The 25,704-nt window shown below is 32.0% G+C and overlaps 1 protein-coding gene across 2 annotated transcripts in view; it reads left to right on the top strand.

The window, feature by feature from the left end:
• Positions 1-25,704, top strand: part of ncm (pre-mRNA-splicing factor nucampholin) — a 134,337-nt gene that overhangs the window by 49,488 nt on the left and 59,145 nt on the right. For both annotated transcript variants that reach the window (XM_085810576.1, XM_085810577.1), the window contains 4 exons: positions 8,549-8,677; positions 12,750-12,843; positions 14,973-15,101; positions 17,804-17,939. In XM_085810576.1, the coding sequence (XP_085666702.1) occupies positions 8,549-8,677; positions 12,750-12,843; positions 14,973-15,101; positions 17,804-17,939 (488 nt within the window). The remainder of the gene's footprint in view (positions 1-8,548; positions 8,678-12,749; positions 12,844-14,972; positions 15,102-17,803; positions 17,940-25,704) is intronic.

Here is a 25,704-nt window from a genome sequence, read left to right as displayed (position 1 = left end):
TGTTTGAGTTTTAATACTTTTTTTATTTTTATTTTCTGGCACAGATGATAAAGAGTGTTTGAGTTTGAAGATTCATGTGGATCACCTCTGCGATCCACATGAGTCTTCTTTTTTTTTTTTTGCTTGAGAACCATCAAGGGTTCAACTGTCTTTGCAAAGTCTTTAATGAATGATCCATAATACAAGCATATGTCCAAAAAGGATGCTAGTTTTTTAGCTATATTAGGAGGTGGATAACTCTTGATTACAAAGATTTTAAATATCAGTTTTGATTCCTTTTTTCAAGATCATATACCCGAGATAGCCTTCCTTTGCCACAAATTTGCATTTCTTAAGATTCATCTTGAGTTAAACTCATGTAGCTTTAATGTCCAATGTATAAGCCAGGGTGAAAGATTTCCCCAATACAAGTGACCAACTACCACATGATCTGAGCAGACAACTGTTACCGGGGTGCTTCCAAAATAAACTCAGAATTTCTGGACTGCTAGTAAGACAGCGAGAGTTTGATTCAGCGTTTTACTGAAGTAGGTAAATGGCTGCGCGTTTTGGGAGAGGACAGGGCCAACTGCGAAATCAGAAGTGTCTTCTGCAATTTCGAAACTCTGGTCCCCTTCCAGGAACTTATGAACTGGGGCATTAATTAATGCGTTCTTTAATTCTTCGAACACAGTGTTCGCCTCTGCGATCCACATGAATCTTTTTTTTTTTTTTTCTTTTTTCTTTTCGTTTGAGAACCAGCAAGGGTTCAACTGTCTTTGTAAAGTCTTTCATGAATGATCGATAATACAAGCATATGTCAAAAAAAAAATGCTAATTTTTTAGCTATATTAGGAGGTGGATAACTCCTGATTGCTAAGATTTTAAAATTATCAGTTTTGATTCCTTTTTTTAAGATCTTATTCCAGAGATATCTAAGTTCCTTTGCCGCTAATTTGCATTTCTTAAGATTCACCTTGAGGCTGGCTTAATTTAATAATGAAAAAACTTCCTCAAGATGTTCAACATGTTCATCTATAGTTTCACTAGTAACTATTATGTCTTCTAAGTAGATGACTGAACTTTTGCCTAAGACGGGTCTTAATACGATATCCATGACTTCCTGGAATGTAGCCAGAGCTCCGCATAAGCCAAATGGCATTCTCAAAAAGGCATACACGCCTGACTTCATTATAAAAGTTGTTTTCTCGACAACCTCGAGTTTTACTGTTATTTGAAAATATCCTGACATTAGGTCTAGCATAGTCATATACTTAGATCACATTGTTTCTTATTATCTCATCAGTTATTAGCAGGGGATATGGGGGATATTTTGTTATACTATTTAATTTAGGGTAATCAATGGCGAATCGCCATGAATTCAGATCTGAGGGTGGGAGGCCGTTTTTCTTTCTGCATAAAACTACCGGACTTGCTTATGGGCTATTATTTGGAATAATTATTTCATTTGCCAGTGCCTGTTTAATATGCTGTTCCAGAATTTCTTCCTTCACCTGGTCATACCTATATGGCTTAGACAGGACTGGGGGGGGAGGGGCATTTCTGATCTTATTTTCATGCTGCACCAGCTGATAGAAACCTGGCTTCTCAGTGAAAAATTTACAAAAATTTCTTACCAAATTTTGATTTTCTTTTTCTCCTCATGTTGGATGTGTTTCAGGTCCATGTCTGGAATGGCCCCCTCTTCTTCTACAGCATCCATCTGAACCTATAAGGTAAAGTTCTTAAAATTTAATTTTGTGCTTTCTGTGTATGGAAAGTCGACCCCAAAAATAAAGAAAATTGTAGGTCCTTCACTACCAGATAATTCATGTTTTGTGTCTCGTGCTTTATTTGCATATGCAACCCTACTTTTCCAATGCAGATACTCTGTTTTCCTTGGGTGGCAATTACTGTCTGCCCCATGGTTTTCAATAGTCTGTAACACCGAAAATTCCTTTTAAAGAAGTCTTGCAACAAAAAGCTGCATTGTGCTCCAGTGTCAAGTAAGGCCGTAGTAGGGGATGTTGTTCAATAAAATATGAATTTCCTGTAATGATAAATTTTTTACAACTACCGTATTTAATATAATTTCTGAGAGGTGACCAGCCCTTCTTCTCGGACACCCTGATCAGTTTAAATCCTTTTTTTTTTTTTTTCATTCCTTGCTTATGTTGCTTCTTCTTGTGATCTCCAAATGCTTTCGACTGACCCATCTTCTTGTTATCTCCTTTTTCAATCTTCCCCGCTTGCCGATATGGATACCGCTTACTTTGAAGCTAAAACCTCGAATACTGGCAGAAATTTGCTGAAAGCACATTTTAGCAGTTCGTTTGCTTTGGAATTTCACGGCAAGCTTTAGTAGGTTTACCAAAGTCTATGGATTTCTTACCTCCAGGAATCTTGAATCGATGGACATAGACGCAGCAAAATTACTTCAATTAATTCGCTATCCAACCTCTTTGTATACAATAAATTAAATATTTGTATCTTTCTCAAGATAAAGTTAGTCAAATCTTCAATATTTGTTTGATATTTACTAGAAAGTTCTGGCTTCAGCTTCGCTCGGTCATTGACTAAGGTAGGGGTCTTCAACCTTTCACGCCCGAGGTTTATCAATTAATTCACAAAGATCCGTGGGCCACATATCTGTTAAAAAAATAGTGTAGTCAGAAAATTTATATAAAAAAGAAGAGGTTTGTTTTGCAAGACTACAATTGATTCTAAGAAAAGAGATAGTGTTGCACATTTGTGTATATATATATATATATATATATATTAGTAAGCATGCTAAAAGTTTACCAAAAACTGTGGCTCCAAGAAAACTCCAACATAAGCATAGTTAGTACTATGAAAAGTGTGAAAGAGGAGAAAAAATATTTGAATATTTACAAGTTAAATTAATAAAAAAGCTAAATGCTAAACAAATTGGGAAATTTTAACACAGTAGGAAAACAAATCAATTAAATGAGGTAAAATAAAGATAGTGGCTATATGCTAATCAGAAAGGTAGATTATAAAACACAGTAAAATACTAATCAATTGATCAAGGTAAAATATAAAAAATATATTAAAATAAAGAAGCAGAAAATGGTTAATTACTGTGTTAAAATTTCCTAATTTGTTTAGCATTTAGCTTTTCTATTAATTTAACTTGTAAATATTCAAATATTTTTTCTCCTCTTTCACACTTTTCATAGTCACTAAATATGCTTATGTTGGAGTTTTCTCGGAGCCACAGTTTTTGGTAACTTTTTGGTGTGCTTACTAAAATTTATCTTCTAATTTCCTTAATTTTGCAGCACAATGTGCAAAATTTTGACTTAAATTGGTCTTTTTTTATTAGTTCTTACAACCTTATAATAATATATATATATATATATATACATTGGTTCCAAAAAGTCAAATGGAAATCGAATTAAAAAGTAGCAACTTTGTTTAACTATGAAAGAAAAAAGTATAAAAATGATTGTACAGAATGATGTTACAAAATGTTTTTACAATAATAATAATAAAAAAGAACTTACATTACGGGCAGGAAATGATAGTTACTTTAGTTTTAATGTAAAAGTTGACATTGTTTTTGCTTGATTAAAGCTTCAATATCTGCTTTAATCTGTGTCGTTGCAATTTGTAAAGTTGTCTCCAAATGTCTGTCTGTCAGCCGTGTTCTTGTTTTTTGATTTTACGAGTTTCATTTCATTGAAAAGCTGTTCACATATGTAGCTACTGTCAAAGTTAGAAGACATGAAGAGTGCATGTTTACGAATTCCTGGATACTTGTCTTTGGTCACATATTTCGAATAAAATCAATTAATGTAGGATTTTCAAGAAACTTGCATTTTACCACAAAGTCACATTGTAAATCTATAAATTCTATTTGAATTTCAGATGGAACATTTCCAACGTCTACTGAAAATGGCGAGGAGAACATTCTCATAAAAACTTCATTTTCACGAAAATCGGAAAATCTGCTTTTAAATTCCTCTTTGAAATTTGAAATGTATTATGCATAATTATTTTAATTTCATGTTGTTAAGTTCTTCACACACTCCATCAGTTTTGGAAAGTGAGTGAAATTCTTATATAGCAACTGACTTTCCCACAGGATTGAATTTGTCTCAAAAAGCTTTCACAAAGTAATAAAGATTATGAACAAGTAGATCTTTCCCCAGTAAGCAGAAGTTCAAATCATTGAGATGACCTGTAATATTAACAAGAAATGCAAAGTCTCTCAACCATTTCTCATCACTGAACTCATGAAGAGATTTCTCTTTAAATTCCATGAATTGTTGAACTTCACTCTTCAAATAAAACAGGCGCTGAAGCATATTTCCCCGCCACAATCAATGTACTTCTGCGTAATGCACAATGTCACAATATTCAACTTCCAAATCACACAAGACCTGTTGAAATTGCATGTAATAAAATCCTTTAGACCGAATGAAATTAACCACTTTTACAACAGAGATAAGAACCTACCCTTTTTATGGAATTGAGATTTTATGCATAGTCAAATTTTTTATTTTTAAAATTATGTAAGATAAACTGAATTTTTAAAAAAATTCGTCATTTTCAGAAAATTTTATTTCAAATAATATCAAGCATGTCAATAAAATGTTTTAAATATCAAGAATAAGAGAAAAAAAGTTTTTCTTACGACAAACCTGACAAAGCAATTTTTCTTGAAATCGAAATTTAAATTCTTCAATTTTTCTTCAAATTCAAATGTGGGCCACTAAAATGCCTTCAGCAGGCCACGGGTTGAAAGACCCCTAAATAAGGGAAACACTTTTAATAGCACATTTTTAAGATGTTCTCATGTGTAGGTTTTGGAACCTGGATCCCCCAACAGGAATTTTCTAATGAACTTAGACCAACTCAGGGCTTGGCCTTTTAAATTAGCCATAGCAATTGTAACTTTCTGCAGCTGATTTACGGGATATAATGTGAAATGCAGGTCCAACTACTCTAGGAAGGTCATCACCGATCCTTTGCCATCAAACGTCGTGGCTGGCTTCATAGCTGCTTGCATGGTTTCTGCAATGAAACAGGAATTTGAAAGGTTGGAGGGGTCAGCGTAAATTTTCCTTTATGTAACGACATGGTTGGTCAAAATACTTTCGGTGCCAATGTAATGTTCCTCCCTTTTATCTACGTATTAACTAAGTGTTGAGAAACCTAGTGAATTAATTACTCTTTATTGCTCAAAATAAAGATTCACAGATGGCCCCTTTCTCAGGGCATACAATAAAGCTTCCACTTGGGCTTAACTTAAAATATAAAAAATAAGAACTAGCTAATGACTAACTAAAGAGATTTAACCAAAGCTAACACAGATTCTAACCTAGTTGGCTCGTAATATTAAATTACCTAGCAAAGCTATCTAAAGGCACGTAATATGGCAAAGTGTAGTAAAAGCCATAGCTAAAAGGCAAACATGTGCTATTCAGGAATTCTAACTCTCTCTCCGGAAGTCAGTGGAACTTAATACTTTCTACTACTCATTTGCATTTAACATGATTCTAAAAACTCACTCTGGTAAGGAATTGTAAGCTGAAGCTAGAAGAGATAGGAAAGTATGATAAACTTAAAATAACTGTTATAAATTTAAGATATGCCTTACAGTTTTAATAGTGCTTTTTTAAAAAATATGTTTTCAAAATAAATTTAAAAGTGGCCATATAAATCTATAATGACTAAGGGTATATAACTAGCTAATTTAATTATTTGGAACTAAGTGGTCGCCCATAAAAGTTGTCTCTGCATATTAGAGTTATTACCTTTCATTAATCTTTATCGTGGTCACAAGATATAGCACAAAAATGTAAAATTAAGTGTAAAACTTAATTCTTTGCATCTAGTGAGACTAAAAATAATACAAAACAACTTATCACCTATGGTGCTTTAGTGGCTTATTGGAACCTTAAAGTATTTTAACTGGGTTACAACCCTGAAAACTTAACATGAAGTTATGACAATAACTCTCTCAGACAGGCAGAGGGCAACTAACTTTCAAAATTTGCGTACCGTGTCTACATCAGGCTTTCAAGTTTGTTCTGATCAGCAGGCCTCTCTAGGCAAGCAGCAGCGGTGGTAACAGCGAGTCTTCTGTAACAAATCATGCTGATTATGATTTAACTTCTCATTTTAACCTATGCCATTTGACATAAAATCTATTTGCTATTTACTAAAGCTCTAAGCTGAGCAAGTACATGACAAAAGGAGACATAAAAGAAAAAATCAACATAAAGCTATAAGTTAGTAATAAAAACGTCACTAATGTTCTTTCAAATTATGTCCAACTATTATAAGGGTAAAATATTTAATGCTACCCAATAAATTTGATAAAGCTGATTTTATTCTTAAATTTGTTTTATAATTATGTTTAATAATAGTGCATTCTACTTCTAGATCTATTTTATTCCTTGGCTGGCAATCATCATGGCTGAGGATGGATATTTTGATGCACTGCAGCTTGAAGTCGGCGTAGTTAGATAAATGGATGCATAAAACCAACAACTTTCAGACATGGCCATTTTGAAATAAACTTTTATTTTATGGCAATTCACATCTGATCATTTTTGCAGACAAGAAATTTATTCAATCGTAGTTAAATACAATAATTTTTATGTATGCTAGTTTTAAAAATATGACTTAAACATAGTTAAGCTGTGATTGGCTAATCTTAGGTTGTTATGTAACGTGGAAAAATCTCGAATTTGGAAGACCAAATGAACTTGGGGGGGGGGGCATCAAGTTTAGAATAATCAATTTTGAGATTGCCAATTATTTAGATGCATAGCCATCATATTTTATTCTATCTTACATATACATACATACTACACATATATGTATATGTATGCATCACTAAGAATGCAGTGGATATCATATTGCCAAGATATTGAATTAGTTTGATTTTAAGCCATGCATTTGACTACTTGACTGCCAAATGTTAAATTTATTCTATTGAAATTTGAAAAAGGCTCTTGAAATTGATGAGCAGCACTTTTATAACATAGAGAATATATAAGAGATCTTTTGTGTTGCGAAAGAGCGTGTGCCAAACAATGTGTTTGTTTGAAGTGTTTGTTATTTTGCAAAACTGAAAAATAAGCTTTGAATAAAAAACAAAGGGAGCATTCTGAATAGATGACACCTAACTATGTTAAATAAACAGATATTTGCCTGATATCTGTTGCATTTCTGTATATCAATGAATATCAAATTAAACCCGTTGATGATTGTTGAAATTTCAGTTATTGCTGTCCTAGTACAATTAAGTATTCCATAGCAAAAGAAATTGGAAAGGACATGTTTACTCACTTTTGATTTTTACATATGACACTTTTCACTTCTATAAATGACACTTCAGCTTTACTAAAGAAAGAAGTTAATTTTTATTAAGCAGAACTTTTAAACTAGCTACAAAAATTATAAATGCACACATGTGACATTATTAAAGATACATTACATACAGTTATTTGTCTAAAACTTGTGACTACAAGCAATTATTTGATTAAAATTTGTGCTTTGGTAACAGGTCCTCTTTTAGGATTATTCAACTTTAGCATCCATATAATACCTTTTGTTAGAAGTTTATACCTTTAAAATTAGATAATGACCCCAAGATTTACCATATTACTTAAAGTATACTGTAAATTTTATAATTTTTTCTGATGTCTGAATGTTAATATTTGATTATAAATTTCTATTTTGTTTTCCTTTATTCAGAATTAATTGATATGTGTATCTGTTTCTTGAGGAGGGGGAATTTTGAAATTTTTTCACTGCATATTTACCTAATAGTGTTCTTTTTGCTGTTCCATGTTTTCCTGACTTAACATGATTTGGTTTATGTTGTAACATTGCTTTTTAATGTATTGTAATATTGTTATGAATTTTGTACATTTGGTAATAATTTTAGTGGAATTATATGGGAAACTGTAGGATTTTTTATATATGAAATTTTATGATTAAATGGCTATCTTGCTAAATTGGCAAGATATTGCCAAGTTGCCGATGATACTGGTGGCTAATTTTTGTTGCTCAACTTAACAACCATTTGATGACATTTTGGTCTGGTTCCCTGTACAAGTGTAATGGGTATTGTAATTGAATAACTGTAATTGATGTTATATGTAGCTGTAATCATATCTGTCTCTTATATGCCATTCAGTAATTTTGAGATGTGGAAGGTGCTAGAAATCTCTCGGTGGCCAAGAGAAAATTAAGACTGGGTAAAACATCAGTTTCTGAGTAGTAATTGTTGTGTTATTTTGGAGTATTGAAGTATCTTCATGTGAGCTTTGCTGCTTACATGTGCTTTGCATTGCATTGTGTTTAATGTTCTTAGTAGTTTAAAGTGTAAATACTAATTGTATTCTATGATGCTGTGGAGATCTGTTTTAGTATTTTTGTGGAAAGTTCCAAAACTGTGAAGTGTTTCTTTGTAAAATAAATTTTATCAAGCTATCATGGTTCTATGTGCATTCAATTTATTACAAAACTGTACACATGCAACCATATAAAAAAGCAATACTTATTTTTCTTTTTTATATCATTTTAGTGCTGAATACCAAAGAATAGCATGGGAAGCATTAAAGAAGAGTATTGTTGGAATGACAAACAAAGTTAACAGTTCTAACATTGCTAATATTGTGCCAGAGCTTTTTAGAGAAAATATTATAAGGGGCAGGTAAGAACTGTATTATTCATTATAAGTCTCTGATCTGCTACAATTATGAAACTTTCATTAAATATATATGATTGTAATTAAGAAATTGAATAAAATTATTTGTGATATTAATACAAATCAATAAATAGTTAAATTTGGGAGGTGATCTCCTCTAATGTTCTACTCCTTCTTCTGAACTGAAGCCATTGTATTATTTTGTGTCAGGAAGCTGAAAACCAGTGTTTATATGTATTCAGTTACTTCACAAGATAAACTGTAGCAGTATGCTATGAAATGAATCCACAACACTATAGGCATTTTAGAATGTATATATCCCTCTGCGTGACAAATGCTTGTACTATTGCTAATAGTTTGCAGTTTGAATATTTATTGTAATCCTTCCATTTTCAATTTGCAACTTAATTTAGAATAAAGATTTTTTTATATTCCACCAAAAATTTTGTAATGCACTGTATTGCCAATGTTGAATTTGCATTGGCCAGTCATTTAACCTTTTTATTGTCTTGTCATAGATCTTCAGTGCTTCTTAATTCTTAAGCTATGTATTTTTAACAATATGTCCATATAATACTTTTTTTTATTCTTCAGCAGTAGAATGCACTTCTGTAATTTGATGACTTTATTCTAAGATATCTAGTATATATTATATCGATTCATGTATTTGCCATTCTAATTTTATGAATTTAAATTTTGAAAATTCAAAAGAGAAAGTAAAATGCAATGTATGTTGTTCCTAATGACAAGAGTTGAAGGCAGAACTTGGCAGATTAAAAAGCATTTATCAATAAATATAGTAATGTTATTCAAGTATTCAAAGAAGAAGTTGTATTTCAAAGAAATTTGTTACAGTTATTGTGCTTTCCATACTACTATTGTTTTACTTTCACATTATATTTTGCTATCGATTTCTATATATTTTTATGAAGAATAGAGTTATTTTTGTGTTACTTTCAGTTATTAAATTTTTTCCCTCTTTTCTTCTTTAATGCTATTACTGGCATCTATTGAGTTTTGTATCTTATGCTTTAAGAGATTTCTTCATGAAATTCTGATTTCAAAATATTTTACTTCTTATTTTGCCTCTTTTTATCTTTTTCAGTTTTATTAATATAATTTGTAATAGGTGTAATTTTAATCTACCTTATATACATTTTTAATATTATAGTTTTTAAATTTTCTAATAAATTTTGTGAATGTGTTGTTTTACAGTTAACTAATTTTTAATAGTTTTAGTATTTTTTTATATTTAAGTAATTATATTAAAATATACTGATGTTATCAAAAAACTGCATTATTCTGCACTGTGGTTAATAAATTTGGATTTTAATTTCATATTTATTATTTTTCCTCTAGCTTTACAATAATTTATAATGCAGAATTTATATAATTATACTGGGAAACAGCAATTTCATTGTCTTAGCTCTGTCACTTGTTTTTGACTAAATTTTGCCCTCTGAATCCAAAAATAACCTCAGTATTTTTCTATCACATCAATTTTTTTAAGCTACAGGATACCCTCTGTTTGTTTCAAAAGTCATACAAAATAATCATATAAAGAAAAAGAGAAAAACTTAATATACTGATCACAAAGAATATTTTTTTTTCCATACAAAGGCTATATATAGTTACTGCAAGTTAAATTTTATTATACAAATACAAAAGTTTCTTTACCAAATGGTAAACATACATATTGAGTTAAACATTTTTGCTTACGGCTTTTTCTGGAGTGGTAAATCTGTGGACATTCTTGCTTGATGCTCAAGCAATATTCAGCCATCATATGTACACTGCGTAAAAAAGGTGGAGAACAGTTCTATATCTCCCATTCTCAAATTATACCAAACTGCCAAGTTTTGTAAAAATTACACGAGTAGTTTTCAAAACATTAGCTCTCAAAATTTTAGCTCCTCCATGTTCAATTTGATATATGTTTATTAATGTCTCTTTTTTTTATTAAACTTACTTGATTCCGTCTTCCAAAATTCGAAATTTAGGCTTAAATATAATTCACACATTTTTTATGATTTAATTTTTTAAATTTGTATTTTTAAATTTTTCGAAAACGTTTTTGTATTGTAACCTATGGAATTTTTAATATCATCTTAAAGTATATGTGTTTCTAGGCACACCTGCAAAAAAGTGGAGTTTTTTATCAAAATTTTGTAAGATATACATGTATTTACATATTGGCACATTTTGAAACTTGGCATCATCTGGCAAATTGTAATAACACTAAATGTGGTTTACGCCCTTTGTTAAAATTATTAGAAAGTATGAAGGATGATTTTTTTTCCACTCGTCTACAATGAAAAATATATTGCTATAAATTAAGAAGGTTGCCAAGTAAATTATTCTTGGCGTGAACTGAAAAAAAAAGGGCCAAGATAAAAGTTTTGAATTTCTCCGTGAATTTTGCACCAAATTTTACAAAATTTATTATTTAGGCATAATTTGACTCGTAGAATCGAAATATGGAAAAAAATTGGCATGTCATTTCAGAAAAAGGTCGGATTTTGTGTCAAAATGGGTATGTTAGAATAATGCTATATATAAATCTAATATATATCCTAAGTCATGCTTTCGAGACATGAAAAACTCGATTTGAATTTCTTCAATCGGCCCAGTAGAATGAGAGATATAGAACTGTACCCCCCTTTTTTTTTTCGTGCAATGTACATACCATCTACCTTAGTACTATGCCTTCATGACTGACTTTTTACAAAATCTTGACAGAATTGCTCACCCTTCTCATCACTGACTGCATCAAGATTTTTCAGGAAGTTTTCATGGCTATCTAAAAAATGCAATCTGATGCTTGTGTTGTGATCAAGCATTTTGAAGCTGTCCAAAAGTTGATGGATAATTTTGCTGTAATTCTGTGCTTATGTATTTCTAATAAAGTCTTTTACAATATTTTTGAATGCCATCCAAGCACTCTTTTGAAGTTGTGTCATTGTTCCAATGAAATTTTTATCTTAAGAGCTGCTGAATGTGTGTACCATTAAACACAGTTTTATCTTTTCAAATGACATTCTAGGAAATACCAGGATAAGAGACTTAAAACAGTCTCCTTTCGTTGGCGAAGCTTTAACGAATTACTTCAATGCAACGGTGGAAATATAAAGTCCTTTTTGTCAAAAAGTGGCTGTAGACTGGTTTGATCACTAGGTTTCAGGTCAGATCTTGGCAGCCAATTTGACTGCAGTCAATGCTTCTTTTGAGCTTCCACATACACAAAAAACAGGAATGCTTACTATAGCATTGTTGACAAAAGAGGAAGGTCAGCACAGATGATCTCCATTGTTGCATGTGATATTGCATCAAATCAGTCAATCTCTTATGTCTTTATATTCTTCACACAAATGAACTGAATGACCTATTGAAGCTGCATGAAATAAATTTGCATTGTGGAGGAGGATGCACTTCAAGCTCCGCTTTGACATATCAATGAACAGTCACCATTTAGTTGCGTTACAGGCTGAAATTCCCAACTCTTCCATTAAACCCTGTACATTATGCCAATATACAAACCCATCATTACTTCGAAAGTATTGCTGAAACATACTTTCTCTTGAGCAAAAGAGCTTCTTTTTCAAGCAAGTTTTTTCTTATGCTGTGTTGATGCTAACAGCTCTGAAGCTTTTTTGAATAGTCCCAAATTTTGTCCCAAAACAATAACTCAGAATTTGGAGTGCACTTCACTATATCAGAGTGATACACAACATCTCACTATAGTATCTCAGGCATAACTGAACTAATTTAGACAAGTATGCACCTGTCACTGGTCTCCTACCACATTATTTAACTGGTGCTAATCACAGGGTTTATGTCAGCCAATAGAAGAGCAGTAGTACTTCCTATAATCCTTGCTGTATGCCATGGAGAATGTTCACATTCACATAAGATTCAGGAAAAAAACTTGACACTGTAGGAAAAGCATGTGTATTTAACTCTAAAACAGCTCAAAAATCAAACTCAACAGAAATTGTGGTACAAATTGTTCTCTAGTGTTATCTATTGCATTTTAAAGATCGATCAAGTAATGCTAAGACCATTTCTTTTTTTCTTTCAGAGGTGTTTTGGCGAGAGCTATAATGCAAGCACAGTCAGCTTCACCAACATTTACCCGTGTGTATGCTGCACTTGTTGCTATTATAAATACAAAAGTGAGTATTTTATGATAAATAATTATTTACATGATAATATTTAAAGTTTTGGATTAAAAATAAGCATTTTGTGTTGGTGTAAGACTTGTTCAATATTATAGTGATTAATCTCTTAGTGCTTGTGACTGGTTGTGGTCATGGCTTAGTTTTCAAAACTAGAGGCCCTTTCACAATTAATTCTTTTCAACATAGTAGATATAACCCATGCAAATTATATAAAATATTTCTTGTAAGTAAAATAATTTACAATTTTTTCATTGAAAGTTATTTAAATAAAAAGTTCATTTTATATTTTTGTGTTTTATTCTCATGGCTTCAGTGTATTATGTATCATGTATTTAACATTTTAAACCAGGGTCTTATTTTTGCCTTAAAATAAACAAGCATGAAAGCTGGACTCTAAAAATTCTTGATGCTTTTATTACAAATCTTTATTAAATTGTTGATTGAAAACTAAGATAATGGAATTAAGTTGCTCATCAATTTAATAAACAAATATATGAACATATTTAGAATAATCAAAAGATCCTCATATTCATTTGATATCATAAGCTTCAAGTATAGTGTCATATAAGCAGCAGAAATTGGTTTTGCAAGTTAAACGCTAGTTTACAAGTCAAGAGTTCACCAAATGATATATGTTGCGAGTGATAGTACAAGTCAGCAGTACAGTGTTGAATTTTTGACAAAAGACTCTAAAAAACTAAAATACAAATTTTAAATTTTGTTTCTGTTTCCAGTTTCATATTTTTAAAACTTAGAATTGATTTTTTTTTATTATACTTATTTTAAATATTATAGAAGGATTTATGGGATTGAGGCATATGCCTCATTTTGCTTTCTCTAAATCAGGCTGTGAATTAAATTTTGTGACTTTCTGCTATTGTAAATTATGTAAATATATATAGCTGAGAAATATGCAGTCTTTTCATGAATTTGTCAAGAGTTGAAGCAGAAAGTATTCAAATTATCATTTTCAAAGAAGGAACTATTCAGATTTTAATTATTTTCAATTAAAATGTGATTATTCTGAACTATTTTCTCAGAATGAAACACTCATTAAAGAATTAAATGAGATTATTAGTATTATTTTATCAATTTTATTTTTTAATTACAGTATAAAGTCTTTAATCCGTACTCGTCAGCACTTAGGCGATTCCGGATTAGGGGTTTTTCCGGATTATAGATCATCAATTTAAATCTGGTAAGATGGCATGCAGAAATTATAAAATTAAAAATATGAACCCATAATTTATGAAATAAAGAGCAATTATGATCTAAAGGGTATCAAAATTTACAAAAAAAAAAAAGTTTAATATTTATTTGTTTACTTTGTTAAGCATTTCTTTCAATGTAAGTTTTTTAAGTTGCTTCATTTTATATGCTAATACTTTCTCTTTAATTCTATCAAAAGACATAATTTCGTGTTCAATTACAAAGTTCCACTGTTCAAGTCCTGTAATTGCTGTGCCGAGAATGCCGACTAACTTGTCAATCGAAATTTTTTCATTTTCACTAACCTCTCTGTCACTTTCTGCATGCCTTTATCCATTTTTTGCAGAAATTCCACTTTTTGTTTGATTGACATAGAAACAAGCTTTCGCTTTGTAGATCCTTCGGCAGCTCCAGAATTGGAAACTCTTTTTGACATAATCGAAAGTTCAAGCTTAATTTTTTATAAAATTGCTCTAACAGTCTGCAAAAAAATAATAAGCCAAATCCAATTAAAAGATTAAGGAACAACGCGATCTGCATCATTAACTGAAATAGATAATTTTAGCCTAGCTTATACCGTTTGTTATACATTAAACGTGCATGCGTAGAAAGTTTGTAGCTTTTGAGGTCCGGATTATAGATCATTCCGGATTATGGACGTCCGGATCCATGACTTTGTACTGCATATTTTGCTAGTTTGTAGGAAAAATATTTTTGTTAAAATTATATTTTATTAAATTACCGAAGACTATTTTAATTTTAGAAAAATATATTTTAAATTAAAAGATAAGACTAATGTTGATAAAGCAGTTTTTCAAATATTCTTTTGCTTGGTTTTTAAAATTTTTATTGTTGCTGCAAAAGCATCTCTAGCAGTTAAAATTTGGACCATTTTATATTTTTTTCTTTATTAGTTTCCAGAAATTGGTGAGCTTATTTTAAAACGATTGATTATTCAGTACAAGAGAGGATTTCGTAGAAATGACAAAACTGTGTGTATGACTGCTGCACGTTTTCTTGCTCACTTGTTAAATCAAGAAGTGGTAAGTATTAATTTTTTATTGCATTAGATATGTTTTTGCTGTTTTAAAGTAATATGGTTTACTGATATATTTATACAGGGTGGTTATATTTAAAGTTCCACTTTAAAATGGTCATAAAAGAAAAACTACTGGACCAACTGTTATCAAACTTGGTAATCGTCTAAAGGAAGGAGCTCATGGGAATTTATTTCCCATAGAAAAAAGTTTAAAAACTCAACACCAGGGAAGAAATGACGCTGAATGCAATATTGTTAAACGAAATAAGGATCAGATTCTAACTCAACCTTTTATTACATGGGTTTAACATGTTCTTTACCCTTAAAAACATAGACCTAAACAAAATTACCAATTAAAGCTGATAAAAGTCGAGTGCGTCACTTGGGTAATTTGAAAATGTGAGATACAAAAGTGCGCACATTCTGGAAATCGTTTTCTTACGGATCGCTAATTTGTAAGTTTTTAAGCCTGAATTTGGCCCTGTAACATGAAGATATCGGTTTAAAACGTTTTTAATCATTTCAATTGTTTAAAATTGTCCGTAATGTGCTGCAGTGTTACCCATATAAAATCGAACATGTTCAAGAACTTGAACTTATCGATCCTGCTGCGAGAGAATCTTTCGCTTTGGAAGTCCTTGGACAGATGGTAGTGGACAAGCATTGGCCGTGGAACATTTTGTGTACAGATGAGGTTCATTTTTACCTAAATGGCGATGTCAATGCCCATAACCTGCAAGATTTGGACCAAACAAATCCCTGGTGTTATCTACCCAGTTCCACTGCATTCTCCTAAAGTCACCATTTAGTGTGGTAAGACAGCGATTTTCATAATTGGACCATTTTTGTTTGAAGAGCAGTCAACAGCTGGACCTGTTATATACACTGTGATTGCAGCTCGATTAACGTCAATGTTGAGACGTTTTGTGATACCTGAACTGCAGCAACATGGCATTTTAGACACCACGATTTTTATGCAAGATGGGAGCACACTGCACATTGGTACATGTGTCACTTTCACGAATGAACAGATGGATTATAGGCCAACACTTCCCTACTTCTTGGCAAAAGTTTTCACCAGATCACCAGATCTCAACCCCTATGACTTTTGGCTATGACGTTATCTCAAAAACACTATTTTTGGTGATAATCTAAAATTTATTGGTATTGAAAGATGCAATACACCAACATGTCCGTAACATTCCTCCTGATATAGCAACAGCTGCTGTTAAGAATGCAGTAATACGATTTAACTTGCTTTCAGAAAATGGTGGACATCACATTGAACATGCTTTGTAACAGGTTTCAGAAACAATTAAACACATTTTAAACTATGTCTTCATGTCTTATTTTGTTTAACAATATTGTATACAGCGCCATCCCCCCCCCGGTGGTGAGCTTTTTAATTTTTTCTTCCACGGAATTCCTATGACTCAGTTCCCATGAACTCCTTTACATGGGTCCAGTAGCTTTCCTTTTGTGACCATTTTAATTATAACACCCTGTATTAGAGATTTCTTTTACCATTTGTGTTGTTTGTGTGTATCATTGGTCAGAGCATGAGAAATTTCTGTTGCCTTGTTCAGATATAAAACTTTAAAAGAGCCTGATGCATATAATTATAATATTTTATCTCTGATTCACTGGCCCACCAGTGGCCGAGCGGTAACGTCGCTGAACATTGGTAGTTCAGTCCGAGGTATGGGTGTTTTTGTGGTTTTCCCCATGTGTAACGTGTATATGAGCCAGTTTTCCTTAGAAAGTCCTCCATGAAGGCATCCCTCCCTTAAGGCAGATAGCCTCGAGTGCTTTGCCGTGATCTAACAAACTAAACCAAACCTCTAATTCACTGCCTCTATTATTTATTTTTATTATTTTCTGGTAGTTGCAATATTTTGAATTTTATTATTTTTTAATAACTTTTCGGCTGGAAATAGGTAGGAATTTCTAAAAATTCTGCTGTTAATGAGATTCTTAATTTTCACATTCTTTTTAAATTGGTTATCTTTTTCTTTGCATTATGTTTAATAGTCTTATATTGCTTAGTACTAGTAGATTTTAGTCTTAATGAAGTTTTTTTCCTCTGAGGATTTTTGCTGTGTATAATTGGTATATCTGTTTAGAATAGCTTGACCTTAAATTCAGTTGCAGTCAGAATTGTAATTTTTTTTTTCATTAGAAACATCTTAGAGTCTTGAAATTTTTAAACCATTATAATGTGTGTTGTGAGCAAGATAAATGACATGTTACGCTAACATGTCATTTATCTTGCTCACAAACCTGGCAGGTATTGCCATTACGTGAGTTTATCTTCCATGGCATAGTAAACAACTAGTTTCCAGAGTGTTGCCTTTTTCTAGAGCTGTTGAATTAGCAAATGTTTTCTGTCTTTCAAATTAGAATTGCAGTTTAACAAACTGAACAATAAAAATAAATAAATAAATAAACCTGCAATGGTTTTTGGGGCAAGAATTTATATGGCCTTAAGTTGCATTTTCAAAAAATAATAATAAATTATTTTTCACTTGAACAAATTGTTTTTAAAATCAGTCCCACAGAGTAATTGAAGTAATTGAATTATGTAAACTATGAAAAATAGTTAATTTAAGTACTTTTTTTAAATAATCTAACAGACCACTGGTAGCTAAACAGTTATAATAATTAATATTCAATTTTAAAAACTTCTGCTGTAATATTTTTCTTTAGGCTCATGAAGTTCTTATCTTGGAAATGGTTACTCATCTTCTAGAGACCCCCACAGAAGATTCTGTTGAAGTGGCTATTGCTACATTAAAAGAGTGTGGTCAAAAATTAACATTGCTTACACCAAGAGGAATGAGAGGTAAGAGTTTGTTCTGTACACTGAGAAGTTGTGCAAAATCATGTAACCACTTTAAGAAAGAGAAAATCTGCACGTTGTATAGAACAATCTTTGGCACTTAAATCTATTTATATCCAATTAAGAATGGGCATATACAAATTCAAGATGGTAGTTAACATATTATTTCCTTCTTCATGCAAAACCACTCTACTTTCTGAACAGATGCTGGAGTATTCAGTTCTCACTGTGTTTTCTAATCTAACTCTTAGTAACTCAATATTGGTAAGTCTAGTGATTGTGGAAACCAGAGTAGGTGTAGAATTTCATTCTCCTTTTCTTCAAATCATGACTGGGCATTTCCAGCTGTATAAAGTGAAACACTATCATTTAAAAGGTCAGAAATTTCAGACAGAGAGAGAGACAGCATCTGCTCAGCTAAATAGTTTTCTGTAAGTCCATTTAATTTTTATTTCCACATTTTTGTCTCTCTGTCTGTCACTATTTAAAATCATGGCAATATGGCCATTATATGCTGTCCAAGATTTTAAATAGTGTACTTTGATACTCTCAATAACTTTACAATTAATACCACTAGCATGGCAACGAAAAGGACTTTTAATGTCGCCTCACCTTGAACTATTGTAAATCTAAAGTTAAAATATATTTAAACACAACCTTAAGAATGTGAAAATAACTATGAAAAAAATAATAAACTTACTTTATACTTTACTAGCATCTACGCTACCAGCCTTTGTCTGGCTTTTAAATGTACCGTAAAAATGCCTGAAGGGAACACCAAATGTTAAATTTAAAACTGCACAGAATTTTACTCTGCAAAAAACTTCTGGAAAAAAAACACAAATTTTTAAAAAAATATATTACATATAAAAAAATTAACCAACTTTCCGTTGAAAAAAAAAAAATCGTGCAAAACTTTTCAATATTTTACAAACAGTAAAATAAGCAAAAAATAACATGAAAGAAACTCAAAAAACAAAAATTCCGCATGGAATTTTACTCTGCAGAACAACTTTATCAAAAAAAAAAAAAAAAAAAAAGTATTATATATATAAAAAAAATCTGATGTGTACACCACATGACTTCCTTGTACGGAATATTAAATTATACGCATTTTTTCTTGCATTTCATTTAAACTTATTCGATTGAATTAAATCTACTTCACCGACAGCGCATAAACCACAATAGAATAAATGCATTCTTTAAAATTCACTCTAGTATTTTTGTTTACCATAGTGACACTCTGGCACTAGATTCACTCAACAGTATTATATTTCATTCACATTATAACACATAATGCACAAAATTTATATCATTTAAAGAATAGAATTATCTAATCGTTGCCACATGTTCTATTCAAATACTATAATAAAGCTAGAATGATGTATAAAAGAAATTAAGCAAACAAAACAAAAAAGAAAATCTCAAACACCTATTTCCTCGAAAAGATTCCAGAAAGAATTAAGCATGATTTAATTGGCAATAATAAATGAATGTGTTATCTTTGTTGTTGCGAAGCTAAGTTTCTCTAGATTGGCAACAAATCCACTAGTCTCCTGTTTCAAATGTAAACATCAATGGCCGCCATTAAAAAAGGCTTAGCGGCAATTAAACAACTTTAAAATTGCTGATAATTCTAAAAATATCACACACGGATTTACTTAAAGGCATAAAATCCTTAGCCGAAAGATAAAAACAACATAATTCAATCATTTTTAAAGCAAAAAATGTACAATTTACCAACATATAAGTGTAAAGAAACTGAGATCACTGAGCTGGGTAATAGAGTGGATATATATATAAATATATTTATATATGTTTGGTGCGGCCGATTGCAACCAAAGTACGAGGTGCACATCTACATGTTATAGAAGTCCTATATACAAAATTTCAACGTTCTGAGGTTGCTCGTTTTTGAGTTATGCGAGATACGTTCGTACGCACGTACAGACGCCACGAAAAATTCTCTTCAGAATTAATTTTAAAGCAGTTTTATAATTTTTTTGAAGGAAACGAGTCTTTTATTCTGTTCTTATGTACGGATATCATGCAAAAACATCATTAAATTGCATTCGATAGCGGTCAAAATGGATATTTTCTTTGAAATATGCTGCCTGAAACTTTTAGCGATTATAATACTTCCTTTTTACTTTGTACAAAGAAGTAAAAGTGACAATGAACTATGCCAGTCTCTTAAAAACAGTGACATAAGAAGTACGATGAAAAATTGTTGCCAAACCTATATTTCTAAAAGAATGAAACTATTCAAAATGATGCGATTTCATCAAAAATCTATCAACAACAATAAGAAAGGAAAATTGTTGCCAAAATCACATTTTTAAAGATGTAAGATGTGTACTCGGAAGCTTCATTTAAAAAAAAAAATTTTTTTAATTTTTTTTTAAAATATATAATAAAATATTATTATTTTTCCGAAATTCTTTTTGTAAAAGCTGTCACAAGGATAAAAGTTTAACATGTCCAAAAATCAAAGAAAAAAATAAACTTTTTTAGAAAAAATCTCGTTGAAAAGGTGTTAAGCTCACTTTGTTAAATAAATTCTTAGTTAATCGATTTACTGAAACACGCAATTTATCTTAAGTTTGTAAAATAGCTAAGTGCCTACATTTCATGACGATGTGAAAATGGAGTGTGTAATCTCGTTTTTCTATAGCTCATTATGTCTCAAAATGACGCGATTTCGTCACAAAACATAAAATAAAAAAATTCAAATTTCGAAAAAATCGCTTCTAGTTGCACTGCCTTTTTTCTAGATGCACCTATGTACCAAATTTCGTAGCTGTGGGTCTGTTAGCTTATGCGCAGCCCGAACGAAAGACGCACACACAGACAGACTTTCTTTTATTATATGTATAGATTTTTTGTTGAATTTTTAAGCATGACATATCTTTAGGAGTTTTTTTTGGAGGGGGGGGTACAAGCCCTGTACATATTTGTAATGTAAAATGTTTTGAAATGTCATTGTTTACATGTTGTGATGTATAGGACTTTTCAAGATGGAGGAGAATTAATGTAGAATTGTGTATTTAAGCATACAGACTTTTACAGGTAATTGATTGTGTTAACTACGTAAAAACTGTGATAAATAATACAAGAGCAGCTGATGAAGATATTATATTGAGTTGTAAAGGCTGAGTATCTTCAGGTTTCTTAGCAAAGTACAGTTTGCTTGAATTGTTCTCTTTAAGGTTAAAATTATTAATTTTTAAATCAATGGCAAAATCAGTTTTATTCTTTATATCAGAGACTTAATGTCTTCACAAACAACTTGGCGAAGAACCTTTTAATGATAATAATAGGTATTATTATTATTAAAGTGTTTTGAAACAATATATCATTGAATAATCCAAAAGGCATTTTGATCACACTATAATTGCCTAGCTAAAATAGAATTCCTTGGAAGCTAAAATACTGAAGAACTATGTAGCGACTATATGCTGAGTTGTTGTAGTGCAAGTAAGAAGTCCAAAAAAGGTTAAATTACTCTTTTATTCCAACTTAGAATGCATGTACAGATAACCCCTCTCAGGTGCACAAGAAGGGTCCACTTGGGCTTTAACTCAAAATAGAAAATATAAAGCTAACTAAATAAAATTATTCAGTCGAAGCTGCACAGAATCTATTCATATAGTTGGCTCCTTTTAAGGGTAACTGGCATATACTCGTACGCACATATTAGGTACGGCCGTAAAATAGCACACTTAAACTAATAGCGACAATGTGGCAGTGGCGTAGCAACCATAACTGGCACCCGGGGTAAAAAATCTTTTTGGTGCCACCCTCCCCACAAAAAACTTTCAGTAATATAATATATAGAATATATTCGTAATAAGAAAATAATGCAAATAATAATAAAATGCTGAATCTGCCATAAAATACTCAAAAATATACAGTCAAAAGTCGTTAATTCGGACACCCATAATCCGGAATGATCTATAATCCGGACCTCAAAGCTACAAACTTTCTGCGCATGCGTCGCGTTGACGCATGCGCGTGAGACCTTTACCGCTGCGAATTTGCGTGCGCAAAATACATTTACGAATGCGCGTTTTATGTATAACGGACGGGATAAGCTAAGCTAAAATTATCTAATTATCTATTTTCGTTAATGTTGCAGATTGCGTTGTTCCTTAATCTTCGAATTGGATCCGGATTATTATTTTTTGCAGACTGTTAGAGCAATTTTATAAAAGTAAGCTTGAACTTTCGATTATGTCAAATAGAATTTCCGATATATATTTACTAATATGTAAAGGATATACAAAGCAAAAGTATCTTTCGGAGTCCATTAAACAAAAAGTGGAATTGCTGCAAATATGGATAAAAGCATATCCTTTATTTATCTAAACTTTAACGTTTGTTTATCTAAACTTTGTTTGATCTGTCAGCACTATCCTTATCTTAAGGGCAGATGTTTTTATTTTATTTGGCTTATAATTGCTTACTCAATGTAGTATTTCATCTCGTCTTTGATATGATTTAAATCAAATGCCTCGTCATTATAATTCGCTTCCGATAGCGAAGAAAGTGACAGAGGTTATTGAAAACAAAAAAATTTCGATTGACAAATTAGTCGGTGTTCTTGACACAGCAATTATAGGACTTGAACGGCGGAACTTTGTAACTGAACAAGAAATTATGTCTGTTTAATAGAATTAAAGAGAAAGTATTATCACATGAAACGAAGCAAAACTTAAACAACTTACATCGAAAGAAATGTTTAATAAAGTAAACAAATAAATATTAAGCTTTTTCTTTTTGCAAATTTTGATACCCTTTAGATCATAATTGTTCTTTATTTCATAAATTACGATTTCATATTTTTAATTTTGGAATTTCTGCATGCCATCTTACCAGATTTAAACTGATGATCTATAATCCGGAAAAACCGATAATCCGGAATCGCCGAAGTTCCGACGAGTCCGGATTAACGACTTTTGACTGTATTAAGAATAGTCACTACCTAACTACACTAGCCTTGGATTCGGAAATGCATCTGTGTCGGCGGAAAAAATCAGACATACGATGATCTAGACCTTGGTTAAAGAGGTGTTATTTATTTTACATATTTATATAAGTGTTTTTAAAAAGTACAATTTTTAAACAAAAGTTTAATATACATTATAGATAAATAGATATGTGGCAACTTGCCTACTACAGCTCAACTCTGCCAGTCTGGTAACCCATAGCAACCAAAAAAAAAAAATATTTATTCTATTCAATTGTTATAATTATTTAACGATCTGTCTAAAAAAATTGTACTACCATAATTGGTGACCCGTGTTTATTATGAATAGCAACCTTCAATGTTGCACGAATATGGAGTTTGTCAAAATTCTGAGCAGCAGTAAGTTATCCACTGTGATGAGATGCAAGTAAGATATTTCACCTGTAATTTCAGGCGTTGTGCTGCATTCCGGTGAGTCAACATATTTCTGTCATAATTTCAGCGGATATATGTATCTTCTGCTGCATTTGAGCCGCCAATTTCTCTGATTTCAACCAAGAAACTGTGTCACTACATACATATTATTTTTCTATACATATTATTGTGCATATTCTATACATATTATTATTCTGCATATTTGATTGATCTAAAGTGGTTGAAAACGATGCTGCTTCACAATTGGCGCGAGTGGCAGTTAAGCCACCGCCTTTTTGTCGCTGAGACCCATCGTTATGGTTCATTCAATTGGATGCACAGTTTAAATTGTGTTGCATTACTGCCGACAAAACTCAATTTTATACAGTGATTGCCGCTTTAGAATCAGAGGTACTGCAATCAGCTCGTGAAATAATTTTGAATCCACCGACGACGGACAAATACAAATCCTTTTAAAAAAATTAATTTCTGTTTATGAAGAATCCGAGACAGTTAAAATCAAGCAACTGCTGCACGATTTATAGTTGTACTACTCATATCAATAAGGACTTCTCAATTGCTGTATAAAATGTCAGACTTAGCCGCCGGTAACCTGACGGATAACATTCTTAAAACATTATGGGTGAATAGACTCCCATCTAACATGCAAACCATTTTAGCGGCCAGCAGCGAGCCACTTAAAAATCTTCCCGAAATCGCTGATAAAATTCACGAACTGGCCGTTCCAGCGCAAATACATGCAGTGCAGGCTTCTGGTCTAGGTATTGTGGTGTTACAGGCTTAAATTGATGATTTGTCCAAACAGGTTGCTCAGTTAGTAGCCATCCAAGCTGAACCTTTTCAGCGCAACCGCTCCACATCATGTGGTCGAAATACACATCGTAACCCACTGAGGAAACATTATGAGAAAGCTCTCCTCTGAGTATTTGTTTTTACCACCACAAATTTGGAAACAAGGCAAACAAATGCCACCCTCTGTGTTGTTATAATGACCAGGGAAATGAGAAGGGCCGTTGCTCAAAGTCGTGAACGACAATGGCCAGAATTTTGCACGCCTTTTCGTCATCGGGAAGAATTTGGGCTTAAGGTTTCTTATAGACACTGAGGCTGATGTTTCTGTTGTTCCACCACATTTTCAAGAACAAAAATGCCTTACCAAGTTACAACTTTATGTAGCAAATGGAACTCCTATTCAAAATTTTGATGTAGGATTGCACCGCAACTTCCAATGGCCATTCATTATTGCTACTGTTTCAAGTCCTATTATTGGCACTGAATTTTTACAAAAGTTTTCTTTGCTTGTTGATCTTAAGAATCGCCGTTTGATAGATTCCACAACCAACTTAACTTATCCGGGAGTTATTCTCAATAGTCAAGATTTGAGCATTAAACTGATTTCGAGAAACTCCCCATGGCATCAACTTCTCAGAGAATTCCCTACAATCATGCTCCCAGTTATTTGTATTTCCGAACCCAAGCATGATGACTACATTATATTGAAACTACAAGACTTCCAATTTCTGCTAAAAAGGAATTTCAGTACATGATGGAACAGGGAATTTGCCATCCTTCAAAAAGTTCATGGGCCAGTTTGCTCCATCCAGTTCGGAAATGCAATGGTAAGTGGCGATTATCGCCGCTTAAATGCAGCTACAATTCCTGATCATTAGCCAGTCCTGCACATTCAAGACTGTATGCAAGTTTTAGAGAGAAAAGCTATTTTTACAACCCTTGATCTTGAGCGGGCATATCACCAAGTGCCCATTAACCTAGCTGATATTCCAAAAACTGCAGTTATTATGCCTTTTGGACTATTTGAGTTTCCGGTCATGACTTTCGGCTTTTGCAATGCTTCTCAAACGTTCCAACACTTCATGAATCAGGTGTTAAACAGCCTCGACTTTTGTGTACCTTATTTTGATGACGTCTTAATCGCCTCCTCTTCAGAGCAAGAGCACCTATCACATTTGAGAACAGTTTTTGAACGTTTTCAAAGGTACGGTGTCAGTCTTAATCCACCCAATTGCGTTTTTGGCCAACCAAGAGTATCATTTCTTGATCATGAAATTTCCACTGAAGACGTTCGAACCTTTACAAATAGAGTCACCACTATCCGTGATATTCCCGAACCATCTATAGTGAAGGACTTAAAAAGATTTCTTGCTATGCTCAATTTTTATCGACATTTCTTACCTCATGCAGCAACCATACAAGCACCTCTAAATTCTTTTTTTGGTTGGAAGAAAGAAAAACGATAAACGTGTTATAACCTGGACCACAGAATCTCGCAAAGCGTTCCAAAAATGCAAAAATGTTTTAATTTATGCAACGAATTTGCAGTATCCTTCTGAACCTAAACCATTA

This window comes from Stegodyphus dumicola, chromosome 2 (assembly GCF_044657685.1).
Source record: "Stegodyphus dumicola isolate Sdum_Otavi_A_Nest chromosome 2, ASM4465768v1".
NCBI classification, from domain to species: domain Eukaryota; kingdom Metazoa; phylum Arthropoda; class Arachnida; order Araneae; family Eresidae; genus Stegodyphus; species Stegodyphus dumicola.
This window is presented reverse-complemented; position numbering and strand designations above follow the sequence as displayed.